Here is a 17,067-nt window from a genome sequence, read left to right on the forward strand (position 1 = left end):
TGTGCTCAATGTGACTTAATGGTCTAAGAAGCAAGCAAGCGCTGAACTCACGGCCTTAGGAAAACAGCAGCGCCAAGCCTGTGCCCCTTCTCCCAGTCGGCCACACACGTTAGGACGTGAGCTGAGCCCCCACTTGGGACTTGCTGGTCCCAGCAGCTGTCCCTGGCACAAGCAGTTGCTGTGGGACCCATCGTGGACTCCTCAAATTATTGCTGCCTCTGTTGGCCATGCTCAGGGCAGAAGTGTTGGTGGCTCCTCTGGAAGGGAGCTGCTGTGGAATCGGATTCGCACTGACCATCTGGGCAGGCCCCGCTCCAGGCAACAGGTGAGCCCTGTCCACAGGGGATTTAAGCACTGAGGAGGCCAGAGAGCCAGCCCAGATCTTCTGTAGTGACTATGGCACTGGGGTGAAAACCCAGAGCCTTCCAAGTCTGCTCCGATCCACCTGGAGCAGAGGGACGACAGGGCAGCAAGGTGCTGCTGAGTGGGGCTGGGCGCAGGGACCCTCAGATGGTTTTGTTCCGGCTCTAGAGCAGAGAGCTCTGCCCGGGCTTGGGCAGTCTAGTTCCTTGGTCACTGGGTCCCTTATGGGCTGAGAGGAACTCAATCTCCTTCCACAGCCTTAGTGGTTTTCAAAGTACACAGTGTACAAGTAGCCTGACACGGAATGAAGAACGGACGTCACCAAGACAAGGGGGGGGGGGGTCCTCTGATCTGACCACCCAGCGAGGGGATGGACAGCCCATTACCGAGTCTACAAGAAAGACTAGTTGCCATGTCCTGTCACTGAACCAGCCAGGTACCACTGGAGGGTAGATCTGAAGAAGGAAAACCATTCTACCTGGGAAGCTAGTCCACATGAGACAAGAGAGAAGACCCACAGCATCTCCAAAACATGGTTCACAAGATGCAGGGTTGGCGGGGAGGGGTGGGGCACTAGAGTCTGTAAATGGGGCTAGTAAGTCAGCTAGGAATACGGGATTTCCTAGTGGACCCCACTGCACTGACATTACTTCTGCTAGGGGTAGAGAGCGAGGCAACCAGCTCCGGTGTACATTGTTAATCAACCATACTCCAATTTTTATAAAAAGATCTATTAACATGTTCAGGTGATTGAGGGGGCCTTGAGAGACCTGGAAACCAACTTGGCTTTGTGGGAGTTTTCCAGGGATCTCCTCTATGCAACCTCATCTATTCCCCTTTTACCGTCTACCCTACACAATAACAAGAAGAAATAGAAAGGCTGTAAGACCAGCTACGCGTATTGTTAACCACAGGGTTGATTTCACTACGTTCGTTCAATGTAGGTTAGCCTGTTGGGTATTTTCCCTTAAAAAAAAATCAAAGTCGGAAATATCTGATGACCCCAAAGTTACATGCATTCATTCCAAACCCAAGCTGGGTGGGATCATCTGCAAGACACATCTGGCTCTTGAGACAAAAGCAGATGGGTCCAATACTTGTAAATTTTATATTTATTATAACAAAAATGACATGTTCATTTGTGCATTCTGCTTTAATATAACTCTTGGTATGTAAATGATCTAACTGAATTCTATACAGTCATGCTGATTGTGGCAGCAGTAAGGAACACAATTAAAAAGTGTCTACAAAAGAGGCTGGGTGGAAACAGGAGAGGAAGAAAAAGGGTCAGAGGCCCCTCAGGTGCAGGTTCGTTTCCAGTGGCCTAAGGTCCACCTTATTTGAACAGCAATGCTCTCAGCAATGCTCGGGCTCATCATTCAATGAATTAAAAAGGTGGGGGGATGAGGGGGTGTGGGCAGGAAGGTGTGTCAGAGGGGGAGGGGAGGGAAGTCAGTTGTTTAGTCCCTTATGCCAAAACTACAAAACATGTGAAGCATCACTATACAACACTGAGCTATTTACAATAGAAATTTTTCAATCAACTGTTCTCTCAGAGAAAATTAGTGAATCCAGTGACTTAGGTCACCTGACAGAGTAAAGCAACTCCTAGGAGTTAGTCTCCATATTCTACAAATGTCTATCATTTTCAAGACAAAAAAAAAAAAAAAAAAAAGGCTTTCCCCCCCCCACCCCCCGGCAAAGAAATACAGAATTACAGTATTATTAAATCATTTAGCACTGGCAACCTGCCCTGCCTTCCAGACAAACAAAACAACACAAAGCCACTTTAAAAAGTATTACATTATCATTAACTGTTTCTCTGTAATATATTAAACCTTTTGTTCTTTGTCTTTACACATCTGATATGTTAGGGGAAGAAGTTAACAAATTTAAATCATATTGGTACAGCATCACGAGAAGAAAAGTGGTAATTATTTTAAAAAATGACCAACAGAAGGGGAACCTACAGACTGGCTGCAAAGACAGGCTGGGAAAGCGTCTGGGAGAAGGGCGTGGAGTAAATCCCTGCTTTAACGGGAGCCTGGGAGGCTCTGGCAACTCAGCCTTTGTTGGTTAGTTTATTTTTAAGCAGCACGCGGGTGGGTCATAGCGGTGTGTCACAGCAGTCTGGCAGCTGGTCCCCCGGGCACTGCCGCGGCGGCGGCTGCACGTGGAGCTGTGAGGGCGGCGGCGGTGGTGGCGGCGGCGGCGGCTGCTGGTGTTTCATGATCTCTTTGACCTCCTCCTCCAGCTCTGGGGGAATGATGAACTGATCATCAGGATCCGGCTGAGCCGGGGCTGCAAAATAGCCCCCCGGCTTGCGGAGAGGCGCGTCCGTGGCCACCTCTATCACGTTGTGGCTCCGTTCCTGGGGCGCCACGGAGCCGTTAGCCCTCCGGCGCCCCATGGTCCCCACGGCGGCACAGTCCGCCCTCCGGGGCAGGGCCGGCTCGTCCTCGTTAGCGATGATGACGATGCCCTCGTCGCTGGCCTCGGCCGGCAGCTGCAGCAGGGGCTGCTGCCTCTCCTTCTCCTTGGCGCGGCCACAGTGGATGTCCACCTCCACCTCCACCCGGCTGCCGTTGGTGAAGACGCCCTCGATGGGCTCTTCGTCATCGCTGTCGAGGCCGTTGTCGGAGAAGGCGCTGGAGAAAGTGGCGCTGGACAGCTGGCGCTGGAAGGAGCTAGACGGGCAGGCGGGGTGCAGCGAGCAGCGCGGCTCGCTGGGGCAGGCGGGGCTGCTCTCGCTCAGGGCGCCCGGAGGGGGCTCGTCCGAGGCCGTGGACCCCACCTCGCTGCTCATCTCGGACGTGGAGAGCTCGCTGCTCATCTCCGAGGCCAGGCCGCTGCTGGACGACGGCACGCCCAGCCCGTCGGCGGGCCGCTCCTTGATGACCATGCTGACGGAGGGCGGGAAGGTGCCGGGGCTGGGCGGCGGCACGGGCCCGCCGGCGCCGAGCTCGCAGCAGCAGAAGCTGTCCTCGGGGACGCTGAGCTGCACCACCACGGCGCTGACGCTGTCGCGGCAGCCGTAGCTCTGCGCCAGCGTGCACAGTTTCTTGGCGGCGGCCAGAGCGTCGGGGACGTTGCGCACGGCCCCCACGGCCTCCTCAATGGACAGGCTGTCCCACAGGCCCTTGCTGCCCAGGATGAAGAACTCGTCCTGCGGGGTCAGGGCCACGGACTGCACGTGGGGGCGGGGCACCACGCTGGGGTGCAGGAACGTGTAGCCCAGGATGCGCGTGGACTCGGTCACTCCGTTCACTTTGCCATCCTGGAAGAAGAGGGGTTTCCAAACAGACGTTACCACGGAGCACGCGGGGCGACGTGCGGCTTCCCTGGGGCCTCCTGCCTGGGGGACCACCAGAGCGTGACACGCGGTCCACAGGGGGAGGGGCTGCCCACCCTCCTGAGAGTGGTTCATGTCCACCTGTCATCAGAACCCTGGGGCAGAAGCCCGGGACAGGTAAGAAGCAGGAGGGACAAATGGAAAGTATCTCAGTTACTCCCTTTATTGGGACCCGTCTATCTCCAAAGCAGACCATCATCTGACACAGCAACATGGCTGATTAGCGCCTCCTGGAACCCACGGGGGTCCCGAGAGGAAGAGCCTTGCTGAATGCTCCCGAGGCGCAGCCCCCGAGGCAGGTGCGTTCCAGATAACGCCCGGAATCTTAGGTCACTCCCCAAAGCACATCAACCATCAGGGGCAGTAATGTCTGAAGGTCCAGAAGTGAGGGGAGAGGCACTGTTTTAAACGTAAGAAGGTTAAAAACAATTGGTGGGGAAATCTTGGGGTGACTAGCTGGGTACAACTGATCATGTTTGGAGAGGTAGATGCTTAAGGAGAAGTGCCAGGTCCTACCGCTTCCCTGAACTCACTTCCCTGGCAGCAAATGGAGACGACAAAGTCTCCTGCTTCAGTCCAGCCGAGTTCACGCCACTTAAACCACGAACCAAAGTTTCAGACCACTTGCCAATAAAAAGCCTTTACTCTGAAGCTGGAGGAGAGGAGGGGAGAGAACCCCAGGGTGTACCTGCTCGGTTCTTTATTCTTCAAGTTTGAGGTTCTCGGGTCTAGGACGTGCCTCTACATGCCCCTATTTTTAACACCTTTTCCAGAGGAGGCTCCATTCGGACAACTTTTATGTGTGTCTGGGATGAGGGAATAGTGATGGTCAAACCATCTCCCTCGAAGCAAGTGTTTCTTCCGGAGAATACCCATTCCCTTCCCAACCCTACCACGTTCCTTCATTTGGGAGTACATCCCCCAGCTCCGCAGACAATCCCGCCACGCATACAAGCAGGCAGCACAATTCGAAGTAAAATTACTAAAGCAGGGCTTCAAGCACCATTTTCAACTCTCTTAATTCTCCTAATATATTTGTTCTTCCCCAAAATGTGGAATTTCGGCAAAAATTACCCTTGCTGTTCTGCCCAACCCTTTAAGATCTCACCACATCAGAATCAATGATTTTGTCTGTGTGTGTGTGTTTGGTGGTGGGGGGGCATACCTCAAGGCAGGGAAATTAAAGAAAACCAACGCAGCGATACAGACAAAGCGAGGAAGAGGGAGGCAGAGAAAGCAGGAGAAACCTCTGAAGCACCAACTGTGACGCATTTATGTAGCAGAAATGGTTAATCTTTGCATCGTGTCATGTTGAACATTTGATTCAATACGTTTAATAATTTCATTCAATCCCATCTGAGACTGTCTAGTGTCCATTTTAATCCTCTCTGCTCTTAGAACAAGCAGGGAACTAAAATCTACACGCGGCCTCCTTTGCCAGACCCTCGTGGTGGAGCCCGAGTCTTTATCTTTCTCATGGCCCTTGGTCAAAGTCTACCGGGAGTCACAGTCCTTCTCTACTGAGCTGCAAACGTTCACCACTGCCTACCCGAGCTACACATGCTTCCAGGGGTTTTATCCACAAGACTGGACACCTCCTGGGGGCAGACGTGTGTCTCTGGGGATCACGTCTGTAGCCCACATCACGTTTCAGGTACGCAGCAGGTGAGCCACACTGTAGGATGAGCTAGTGAGTGGAGCACAATTCCTCCAGCCCACTTTGGAAGCTGCGCTACAGGGAATCTTCTGTCACGAAGACTGACATCCGCGTTTCTCAACAGCGGCACTCTTGACATTTTGGGCCAAACCATGCTTTGCTGTGGGGCTGTAGGGTGCTTAGCAGCATCCCTGGCTTCTACCTGCTGCATGCCCCAAGCGTTTCTGTTGTGACAACAACAATGTCCTCGGACGTTAGCAAGTGTCCTGTGGGGGGGAGATGGCCCCTGGCTGAGAACCGCTCACTGCCTTACTCAAGTGGAGCAGATGGCATGAACCAAAGTAACTCCTCCTTACATGTACGCCGATGCGCACACGCGACTCGTAAGACAGGACAGACACACGGCTATGCCCACTTTACGGAGGACGAGTCTGAGGCTTCAAGGTTTCAAGGTCGTAGCCCGCAAGCTGCAGATCTAGGACAGGAGGACCAGCGGCGTGACTTCAGGGCTGGAGGCTTCAGCCCCCCGCCGAAGCGCCTCCGAAGAGCGGCTGTGAGGATGAGACGGTACCGTGGCACAGCCCTCGATGCAGAGAGGCCGTCGATAACTATTTTATTACTCTGTATATTGTAATGTCTCCAGACACATCACACGCAGAGTTTGCTCTGTGCTACTCCGGATGTGGAATTTTAATTTTAAACCAACTGCAATGTTTAAAGAACGTCCTTTGGTGGGAAAAGCTGTCTGGCTGATTCTGCCACGATCCTGGCCCCGTCCTCCCCCGTCCTGAGGAAAATCCCTCTTCCTTACCTCTGTGATAATGGCCTTGTGCCGTTTGATTCTCTTCAGTTCTTCCTCACAGCTCATAACGTATGACCTGGCCAGAGGCAGCGGCTTCCCGTCCCGACACAGAACCGTTTGGCACTTGCCTACATTAGCAGAGGTCAAGGTGAAGGGTCCTCCTGGGTCCACAGGGTCATGCTTGATATGACAAAGGACAGCAGCACCTCCAAGTTTCTGCCCAGCAGTTCCAAGCTTCCTGGAAAACGGAGAGACGGGGTAAAAACCCACACACGCCTGTCACATGTAGTTTTGCCAGACTGTACCCCTGGACGGGGCTAGGAGGAAAAACAGAACTTGGGGCTCCACCAGGCCTCTTTCACCAAAGCAGGCACTGCTCAACTCAGGAAAAGAGCCTGTGGAATCTGACACACACATACACACACACACACACGGAGAGGTGTCTGCTCACAACTGGGGCAGGTGTCACTTCACCACGGAAGACCCAAGGAGCTGCTGTGGAATCAAGGAGCCCTTATCCTGCTGCATCCAGCCTGCCACTCCCGAATCGGCGTGCCCAAAAGACAGGGGGAATGACCGCTTCTTTCTTCATCCCCCTCTCTAAATCCCCTCTGCTCCCGAGAGAGGACAGCCGGACTGACCACTTAACAGGAGCAGGTGTAAACACACTACACCCACTGACACTTCAGAATTACCTGACCACCCTCTCTCTTTATTAGGATGTTTGGGGGGACATGCTTTCAAGTACTGGACCATTCATGTTCTTGTCCTATACAGTGCAGACTTTCTAGATGAGTGATGTCTATTCTAGAATATTCACAGAAAGGACATTCTAGTAATGAAGCTCCGAAGTGCTTTTATTCACCATCAGTCCATACACGTATTGAATACACAAGACACCTGCAAGTTCTAACAATCAGAAGGAGGTGAGAACTCTTATCAGAGGCCCCACAGACGGCAGTGCCTCCCAGATGGATCCTGAGTAGACAGACCCCTGTTTACAAGGGCAGAGACCCTGTCTAGCTTAGGCAAGGGGCACCACTAGCGATGGAAACCAGGGCTGCCTGTTCATATAACTTAGGATGTCAGGCACAGAGAACACACAGTTCTCCTGAGGGCTGAAAAGATCACCACACACCCCATATCCTGTTAACCAATAGGGAAAATAAGAGGCAAGCAAATGACCTAGAGATGGGCTGACACCCTGGATCTCCAAACTCCAACTTCTGCACATCTACGACCAGACCGGACTTTAGGCCCTGCCAAGGCAGCACTGCTTTCCTCCTGTCAAAGGCACAATGATTTCTCCCGGCAAAGCCAGAATTAGGATGGTATTTGTGAGGAGTACAGCTAGTAATCAGAGTTTGAGGTTCTTAATTCTTATCCAGTGTTTGGGGGTCTATAAAAAGCAGACCGCTTAGGAGTGTGTGAAGGGTGTGTGTGTGTGTTATGTGTGTCTGTATGTATGAAATGTGTTTGCTTTTTTCCTAAAAGAAGATGGTGGTCAAAACAGAAAAGTAGAGAGATGTGTAGATAGATGTCCCTGTCTTATACCTTATGGCATTAAGGTATTTAGAACAATGACTGGTATATATTAAGGGCTCACTAAATATTAGTTATCAGTGTCAGTTATTAACTGCACATGCCCACTGAGAATCTGAAAGACAGGTGAGTCGAGCAGCAAAGAACCCCACTGGGCTTGCCTCTACTGAGCTCTTCAAGAATATTCATGACTTAGGGGAACTTTCAAGGCTTCTCTGGACCAGCATTCCTTAGCAGACACTTTTTCTACTCCTGTTGCAAAGATACTTCCTCTGGCAGATTATCAAGGCAGGGAAAAGGGAGAGAAAGAGAAAAGATAGTCATTGTTCCCATGACCTTTAGAGCACTCTCCACTTCCTGGTCCCACAAGAGCAAGTGTCTGCAGTACAATATTAATAGGCAGTTCCTTTACAACCTACAAAGCCTTTAAAGCGGCAAAAGAGCGAGCAACTCTTCGAATGTGGGGATGCTCATAACATGCAGCCCTCAGAGTTAGAAACAACATTCCACAGTGACCAGAAGCTCCAGGGAATGGCCTAGGATTCTACTAGTAACACTGTCTGAACATTTAATGAAGGGGGAAAAACAATATATGAAGAATGATTTAACTCCTGGCCTAAAATTTGACCATCTCAAGTTCTCAAAGGTTGGCACTTCCCGAATCAGTGACAGTGTTCCATAAGGGGGAACAAACCGAGATGGAAATAGTCCATTGCAAAGAGCAATCCACACGCCAGAAGGTCTAAAGAGCGTCTGGCGCTCACATGATTTGGGGTGAGGGGAGTGTGTCGTAAACAATCTGGTGAAAATCTGGAATCACGACAGGCCTGTGAGACCAGTTCTAGGAGAAACTGAATTCCTGTCACTGACTCGGCCTCCAACGAAGTCGTCTGAACATCAGTGTGTCTCAAACGGAACACAGTCCAGCCCTGATACTTGGGCAAAACCAAATCGCCTGAATGCATCTTGAATAACGCATGTTCAACGATAGGCTTTGAGATTACTGGACACCTGTTTTTCTAACCAGATGGCAAACACTCAAAGAAGAGCAAGAAAACACAGGGCAGGTGCTCTAAGTTTTACCTTTGCATAACAATGAACGTATTGACCATGTATTCTTCTTCGTTTTTTGTTTTCTGCAGCTCTTCTGCCAAAATGTCACTCATGGTACACTGGAGAAGGTAGGGCACCTCCACGTTCCGGTCTCCATCAAATACACCATACAGGGCCTCCCGGTTGTCACGGAAGTTATTCACCGACAGGGCTGCAACACACAACCTGCAAAGCAAGAATGCTTTTGTGCTAAGTTGACTCATCTTTCCTTCTCCATGCCCAACCCAGCTGTGTTTTTTTTCAGATTTGCTTAATCCAGTCTTCTCTCTTTCTTCATGACTCCACATAGATTAAGAATAGGTAAACTAACCCCAGCTAATTTATATCACTAATTTCTGTGAGTGAAGAAAAATGATAAGCACATATTTATGCTTCATGGCTTTCCCCCACTCTTCTGATGATCTTATTTTTAAATGGTAGTGAAAGAAAGACAGTAGGAGGCATGGGAAATAACACCAGATTATGAATGCATATGTTCACATTCATTCACAAAACATTTATCAAGGAGAACTTCCACATGGAGCAAAAACGGAGTAACAACTAAAACACTAGGAAAAGTACAGGAAAAGTATATACTGATGGGAGGAGAGCTGCACAGGGCGCTCTAGAGGCCTGCAGAGTCTCTCCACTTAATCAGACTGTTTCCAAGTAATGTAACTGTGTCCCATAAATTGTCTAAAATGAATAAAAGACTAGGAGAAAAATTAAAAGCCAGGGCATCATTAAGTGGTGAGATGACTTTAAGCAGCCCATCACATGGGGGATTGGAGTCTTCAAAAGAGAAGAGAGACAGACAGAAAAAAGTTTTGAGGAATCAATGGATGGAAATATTTCAAATCTGATGAAAACTATAACCTACAGATACAAGAAGCTCAACAAACAGTAAGTAAAACAAGAAAAAAACCTTAACTGAGGCACATCAAAATCAAATTGCTGAAAGCCAGGGATAAAGGTGGGGTTTGGGGAGTAGAGAACAACGTATCCTACAGAGGAACAAAGGACGAATGACAGCAGAGTTCTCATCAGAAACAATGCAGCAGACAGCGGAGCCACATCTTTAAGGTACTGATAGGAAGAAACTGTCAACCTGGATTTCTAAACCAGTGAGAACAGCTTTCAAAAGTAAAGGTGCAAAAAAGACATTTTCAGACGCACAAATAAAAGACAACCACTAGAAGAAATGTAAAAAGGACTACATGAAACAGAAGAAAATGATACTACCAGATGGAAATCTGGATAAAAGAATGAAGTGTATTGGAAATGACAAATACGTGAGTAAATATAAACATTTTCTTATTTTAAAAATCACTTTAGAACAGTAGTTCTCAATGGGGGAAATTTTGCCCCCAGGAGACATTTTGGCTTGTAAGGATTGGGAGTGGTGGTGATATTGACATTTATTGGGTACAGGCCAGGGGTGCTGCTAAATATCCTACAATGCACAGAACACCCCCCTCCTTGCCCCACAACAACAAAGAATCATCTGGCTCAAAATGTCAATAATACTGAAGTGGAGAAACACTACTTTAGAATAACTGTTTAAAGTAAAAATTATAACAGTGTATTCTGGGGTTTATAACAAAAGTAGAAGTAAAACATATGACAACAAGAGCAGAAAGACTAGGAGAGGGGAAATGGAAGTACACAATGTAAGGTTCTTATAATATATGTGAATTGATATATTACTTGAAGGTAAACTGTAATTAATAAGGTAAAGGTTATGCTATAAACCCTAAACAAACCACACACACACACAAGTAGCACTAATAAGAATAAAGGAGATAAAAATGGAATAAGAAATATTCAATCCAAAAGAATGAAGAAAAAGAGAAAGAGAGAATCAAGAACAGATGAGACAAGCAGAAAACAAATACTAGTAAATAGGCAGATTCAAACCTAACCATATCAATAATTTCATTAAATATAAAAATGGTCTAAACACCACCCAAAAAGACAGAAAGTCAGATTATATAAAAAAGCAAGATTTAACTAAATACTGCCTGTAAGAAATACACTTAAAATATAAAGAGACAGGGGCTTCCCTGGTGGCACAGTGGTTAAGAATCTGCCTGCCAATGCATCTGCCTGCCAATGCAGGGGACACGGGTTCGATCCCTGGTCTGGGAAGATCCCACATGCCGTGGGGCAACTAAGCCCATGCGCCACAACTACTAAGCCTGCGCTCTAGAGCCCGAGCTCTGCAACAAGAGAAGCCACTGCAATGAGAGACCCACACACTGCAACAAAGAGTAGCCCCTGCTCGCTGCAACTAGAGAAAGCCCATGCAGCAATGGAGACACAACACAGCCTAAATAAATAAATAAATAAACAAATAAATAAATGAAATACACTTAATAAAAAAAAAATCTAGATTTATTTAAAAAATAAAATAAATAAAGAGACAAACAGCTTAAAAGCAAAAGGATAAAAAACGATATACAGTGGACCCTTGAACAATATGGGTTTAAGCTGTGTAGGTCCACTTATATGCTGACTTTTTTCCTCTAAATACTACTACAGTACTACACAATCTGTGGTTGGTTAAATCTGTGGGTGTGGAACCTCGGATACAAAGGGCTGAATGTAAAGTTACACGTGGATTTTTGACTGTGTTTTTTGACCCCCGTGTTGTTCAAGGGTCGACTATACTATGCTAAATACTAATCAAAAGAAAGCTGGAATAGCTACATTAATATCAGACAAAATATATTTCAGCACAAAGAATGTTACAGAAACAAAGATAACAAATATTATCATTTCATAATGTTAAAGGGGTCAGTTCGTCACAATGCTGTAACATTCTGAATGTTTATGCACCTAATAACAGAGCTTGGAAATACATGAAACAAAAACTGAGAGAACTACAAGGAGAAACAGATAAAACTAGAGTTATAGTCTCTCAGTCACTGATGGAAAAGTAGACAGAAAATCAGCAAGGATATTTAAGACTTGAACAACATTATCAACCAACTTGATCTAAACAATACCCTACCCAAGATTTTTTCCAAATGCACACAGAGTATTTACCAAGATAAACCATATTCTGGTCCAGAAGATGTCTCAGTAAGTTTAAAGGATTCAACTGATTCAGAGTATGTCCTCTAACCATATTGGAAAAATTGCTTAGAAGGAAGTTTATAGCTCTAAATGCACAGAATATTAATACCTTAAGCCCAAATCAATGACCTAAACTTCTACCTTAAGAAGCTAGAAGATTAAGAACAAAACAAACCCAAAGTGAGCAGAAAGGAAATAATAAAAATAAAAGCAGAAGTCAATGAAATAGAAAACAGAAAAACAACAGAAAAATCAATGAAACCAAAAGCTGGTTCTTTGAGAATATTAATAAAACTGATAAACCTCAAACCAATTTGATCAGGATAAACAGACAAATGACAAATATATTAGGAATGAGAGAGGGGAGAGACATCATCACTACAGATCCTGTAGACATTAAAAGGAGAATAATGGAACATTATGATCAAGTTTATGCCAATAAATTTGAATACTAGATGAAAATGCATAAATTCTCTGAAAGACATAAATTACCAAAGTTCATTCAAGAAGAAAGAGATAATCCTATATTAAAGAAATTGTATGTCTAGTTATAAACCAAAGAAAATTCCAGGCCCAGATGGGATTTATTAGTAAATGCTACCAAACATTTAAGGAAGAAATAATATAAATTCCAAACTCTTCCAGAAAACTGAAGAAGAGGAAATACTCCTCAACTCATTCTATGAGGCCAGCATCACCCTGATACCAAAACCAGACATAGACACCACAAGAAAAGAAAACTACAGGCTAATCTGTGAATACAGACATCATGACCATGGGGAATTTTTCCTGAAAATGCAAGGCTGATTCGACGTTTTAAAATCAATGTAATTCACTACATCAACAGACTAAGAAATAAAAAATATGATCATCTCAACTGATGCAGAAAAAGCCTATGACAAAATCTGATACACATTATAAAAACTCTTAGCAAACTAGGAATAGAAGGGAATTTTCTAACTTGATAAAGGAAGTCTACAAAAACACCTTTAACATCATATTTAATTGTGAAAGATTACATTCTCACCAAAGGAGATATAGGTATAGATGAGAAGCATGTGAAAAGATGATCAACAATCATTAGTCACTAGCGAAATAAACATTAAAACCGCAATGAAATGTCACTATTGGAATGACCAAAACCACTACCACCACTGCCACCACCTGATCTTACAGGTACTGGTGAGAACGTGGAGCAACGAAAAGTCTCATTCGTTGCTGCTGGGAATGCAAAATGGTGCAGCCACTTTGGGAAACATTCTGGCAGTTTCTTATAAAATTAAATATATACTTGTCGTAACGACTCAGCAATCCTTCTCATAGGTATTCGCCCAAGAGAAATGACATTTGTTCACCCAAAAACCTGTATGCAGGTTTATGTGTTTATGGGATTTTTATTTGTATTTGCTAAAAAATAGAAACAATCTAAATGATTTATCCTTCAAGTTGTGTATGGATAAACAAACCGTAACATATTCATGCAATGGAATAATACTCTGCAGTAACAAGGAACAAATTGCTAACACATGCAACACACAAATAAACCTAAAATGCATGATGCTAAGTGAAAGAAGCTAGACTGAGAAGGCTATACACTGCATACTTCCATTTACATGACGTTCTAGAAAAGGCAAAACTAATGGAATAAAAAACAGATCAGGAGTTGCCAGGGGCTGGGAGGGGGGAGAAGAAATTGCAACAGAGGGGCATGGAGGAATTTTGAGGAACTGTTCTATAATTTGATTATAATGGTGATTACACCATCACCATCACCAAGCAGAGCTCGGGCTCTTTCATCAAAACTTGCAGAGCTGTACACTAAACAGGGTGAATGTTGTTGAATATAAATTATACCTTCTTACTGTACATAAATTAATGAAAAGAATAAAGTTATTAAGCACCTAATATGTATCATGGCTAGGTAACAGCGGTATGAACCTGAAAATATAATTCCTGATCTTAAGGAGTTTGGGGATAAATAACAATAGCAATATCCATTATCATTAATGATAATAACAACTAAATTTAAATAGTTTACTATATGGCACATGTTATTCTAAGTTCTTCACATATGTAATCAGTGGATCCTCACAATAACCCTATAAGGACAAGTAGTATTTTTGATGAGGAAAGTAAGCTAAAGAGAGATTGAGTAACTGCTCAAGGTCACATAGCAAAAAAGTACAGAGCCCAGATTCAAAGCTAGGAAATCTGGCTCTTACCTCAGTACTTTGAAATTCTTTTTTTTTTTTTTTTTGCGGTACGCGGGCCTCTCACTGTTGTGGCCTCTCCCGTTGCTGAGCACAGGCTCCGGACACGCAGGCCCAGCGGCCATGGCTCACGGGCCCAGCCGCTCTGCGACATGTGGGATCTTCCCGGACCGGGGCACGAACCTGTGTCCCCTGCATTGGCAGGCGGAGTCTCAACCACTGTGCCACCAGGGAAGCCCAGTACTTTGAAATTCTTGCCTCCATTTATTAAAGAAAAAAAAGTTATCCCTAGTTATATGACAATTAGTGGCAAAGTAAAATTTAATTATATAATAGTAAATCATCTTATAATTCTGTCTTCTTCTGTAAGCTCCCCTTGCTAGAAAGAATGGTGCAGGAGGTATGAAAAAAATAATGTGTTTTAAAAGTACAGTAGTGATTTTTCTTTTCTGCTGAAGCTTCCTGTTTGTTTTTTAGTCTGAGGAAGAACCTAAATTATAGGATTGCAGCTCCCTGCTTGGATTTTCCCAAAGGATCTGAAATGACCTGATAGGGAGGCAACACAGCACCAGTACCCATAGGGGAAAGTGGGAGGGAGAAGAGAATAGATGTCTATTGAGATTTGGGGGCAGGGACAACTGCAGTTCTCTCCTTCCTTCAAAGCAGCAAGCTCCTTGCTTATATATCTACTTTATCCACAATTTAAAAAGAAAACTCTTGAGAAACTTCTGCTGGCAAAACCAAAGGGTAAAAAGCAAGGGAAAATAAAGTGAGGGCCAGGGATGGCATGGGACTTCTGAGGTGCTGGTAATGTTCTATTTTTCGATCTAGGTGCTGGTTCACTTAAGGACAATCCATAGAGTTGTATGCTTACCGTTTATCTTACACTTCGATATAGCAAAAATTTTTTTTAAGAAGGAATTGTGGAAAAGGGAATTATGTAGGAAAAAATACCTAACTGGTCACTGCTTCATTAATATATATGAGTAGATAATACATTTTAATATCCAGAGAGGTTTAAAAACCAATCTTGGATTTCACATCAGTGTTCTGGAATTAGAGAGCAGTTTCACATACTGGTGTTTATAAGACAGAAGATCTTTTGATCTAAAAAAAGAAAGCTCTCTAGGAAGGAACTTTGACTGCTCCAAAGAATGTATAGTTTCTTCCTCTCTCCCCAAAATATAACGATATACAGTGCAAAGTACATCGAAATAAGCAGTCAGAGCCCAGACACAACTGGTTGTTCTGCCTTTTTTGGGGGGGGGTGCAAATGGAACAGAGATGTTGAAATGGGGGCTACGTCTTCTCTAATACGCCAAAGCACACTCTCAGGGAAAGAGGACAGGATCAGCACGTCAGATGCATGGTGCGAGCTCATTCTGTTTTCTGACCCAAGGAAAAGCAGTCAGCATGGCAACCACAATTCCACCTTTTATTTTCCATGACGGGTATTCAAGCTAGCCGGTGGTTCTCAGTCCTGGATGCACGTTAGAATCACCTGGGGGAGATGTTAAAGCATTCTGATTTAACGGGCCTAGGCTGGAAAATGTTCTTTAAGGTTCCTCACCTGACTGATTCTAAGGTGCACCCAGGGTTGAACGCTGTTAGCTATTATGGGATCATCCTCCACTTCCTGTTCTTCCCCTGCTCTCAATATTTTGTGTTCTTATACCTTAGCTAATTAAATTATGACCATTCTAATTTATAGGATCCTTTGCTTTTCTAGTACTGATTATCAGCACCCCTTCATAAAAAGCAAGCAAGCCGGAAGAGCTGGATTACAATTCTCAAGAAACCAACATCTGCATCGGAGACAGGGAGGGTTGGTGAAAATAGGGAAGAGAAAGAAATTAAGATGCACAAGACCTGATGGCAAGACAAGCAGCTGACATTACAGGGAATGGACATCAAATTCCTGACAAGCTAATTTAGACTGTAAAAAACAGCTCCACAGAAACAGTCACTGTCAATAACATAAGGGATCTCGAATATGGACAATCAAGGCTACTTCTACTCCTTTAATACTATCCCTGTTTTGCTTGGTAAACAGGCTTCAGAGAAAGATAAAGGGGCTTTTCAAAAGAGCAGGGATGCATTTCAATACTTATGCCTTCTCCAAACACTGGAGTCTCACATAGATATAATGTGTCAGTTACGCCGTATCCTAGCAACATCCTCACAAAGAGAGAGTGTGTGGTGCGAAGCAGGGCTTAGCCTAACGTTCCAGCCTAAGTCATGAGGTGGCCTCACTCTGGGGAAACAGACTGAAATAAATGTGACACGGGGAAAGTGTGTGCTAGCACTGGGCTTCTACTCCACTAAAGCAGGGAGGCAGGGGGGCGGGCAGGTGGCGGTTCTCACTCCAAAGTTTCACCCCACTTACTTGTTTTTCACCCCTGAAGCTTCGGTATAGCCATGGCTCCATACAGCTGGGGCTCCAGATGCATCGCCTCCCGAAGGTTGATCAATCTTGAAACAGCGGATATTACTAACCAGAGAAACAGAGGGGCCAGGAATCATTAAAACAGAACATGTGCAAATTGCTACTTTTACTGAGAAATGAAAAACACCTAAGCACTCTGTACTTACCATTTGTGTTTAATGTGTCTGAAATATTTATCAGCAACAAGAACTAGCTACTCATCATAATGAAAACAAAGGGGCATATATACAGAGCATGAAAATTAGTTTTATCGGCATCAAATGTCGGTTAATAGGCACTTTCACACACACACACACACACACACACACACACACACACACACACACATACCACCCCTAGATGGCTACTCTCTCCTGGGGATGAAGGGGACAGCGCTCAACCCTGGCATGAGAAAAGAAACTTTAACTATTAAGTTGGGTGTATTCTCACAACAGGAAGCCCAGATTTGAAAAGAATGAAACCCAAGCCACGACTGTACTGTGTCTGGATCATGTGAGAGAATTCTGCAACACTCATCCTCAAATC

At 45.3% G+C, this 17,067-nt stretch overlaps 1 protein-coding gene across 2 annotated transcripts in view; it reads right to left on the reverse strand.

Moving 5' to 3' along the window:
* Positions 1-1,457: 1,457 nt before the first annotated feature.
* PHLPP1 (PH domain and leucine rich repeat protein phosphatase 1) overlaps positions 1,458-17,067 on the reverse strand; it is a 208,479-nt gene continuing 192,869 nt past the window's right edge. For both annotated transcript variants that reach the window (XM_032602852.1, XM_032602851.1), the window contains 4 exons: positions 16,483-16,587; positions 8,800-8,994; positions 6,184-6,412; positions 1,458-3,640 (listed from right to left, as the gene is read on the reverse strand). In XM_032602852.1, the coding sequence (XP_032458743.1) occupies positions 2,471-3,640; positions 6,184-6,412; positions 8,800-8,994; positions 16,483-16,587 (1,699 nt within the window). In that variant the 3' untranslated portion in view covers positions 1,458-2,470. The remainder of the gene's footprint in view (positions 3,641-6,183; positions 6,413-8,799; positions 8,995-16,482; positions 16,588-17,067) is intronic.

Source organism: Phocoena sinus, chromosome 14 (genome assembly GCF_008692025.1).
Source record: "Phocoena sinus isolate mPhoSin1 chromosome 14, mPhoSin1.pri, whole genome shotgun sequence".
NCBI lineage: Eukaryota > Metazoa > Chordata > Mammalia > Artiodactyla > Phocoenidae > Phocoena > Phocoena sinus.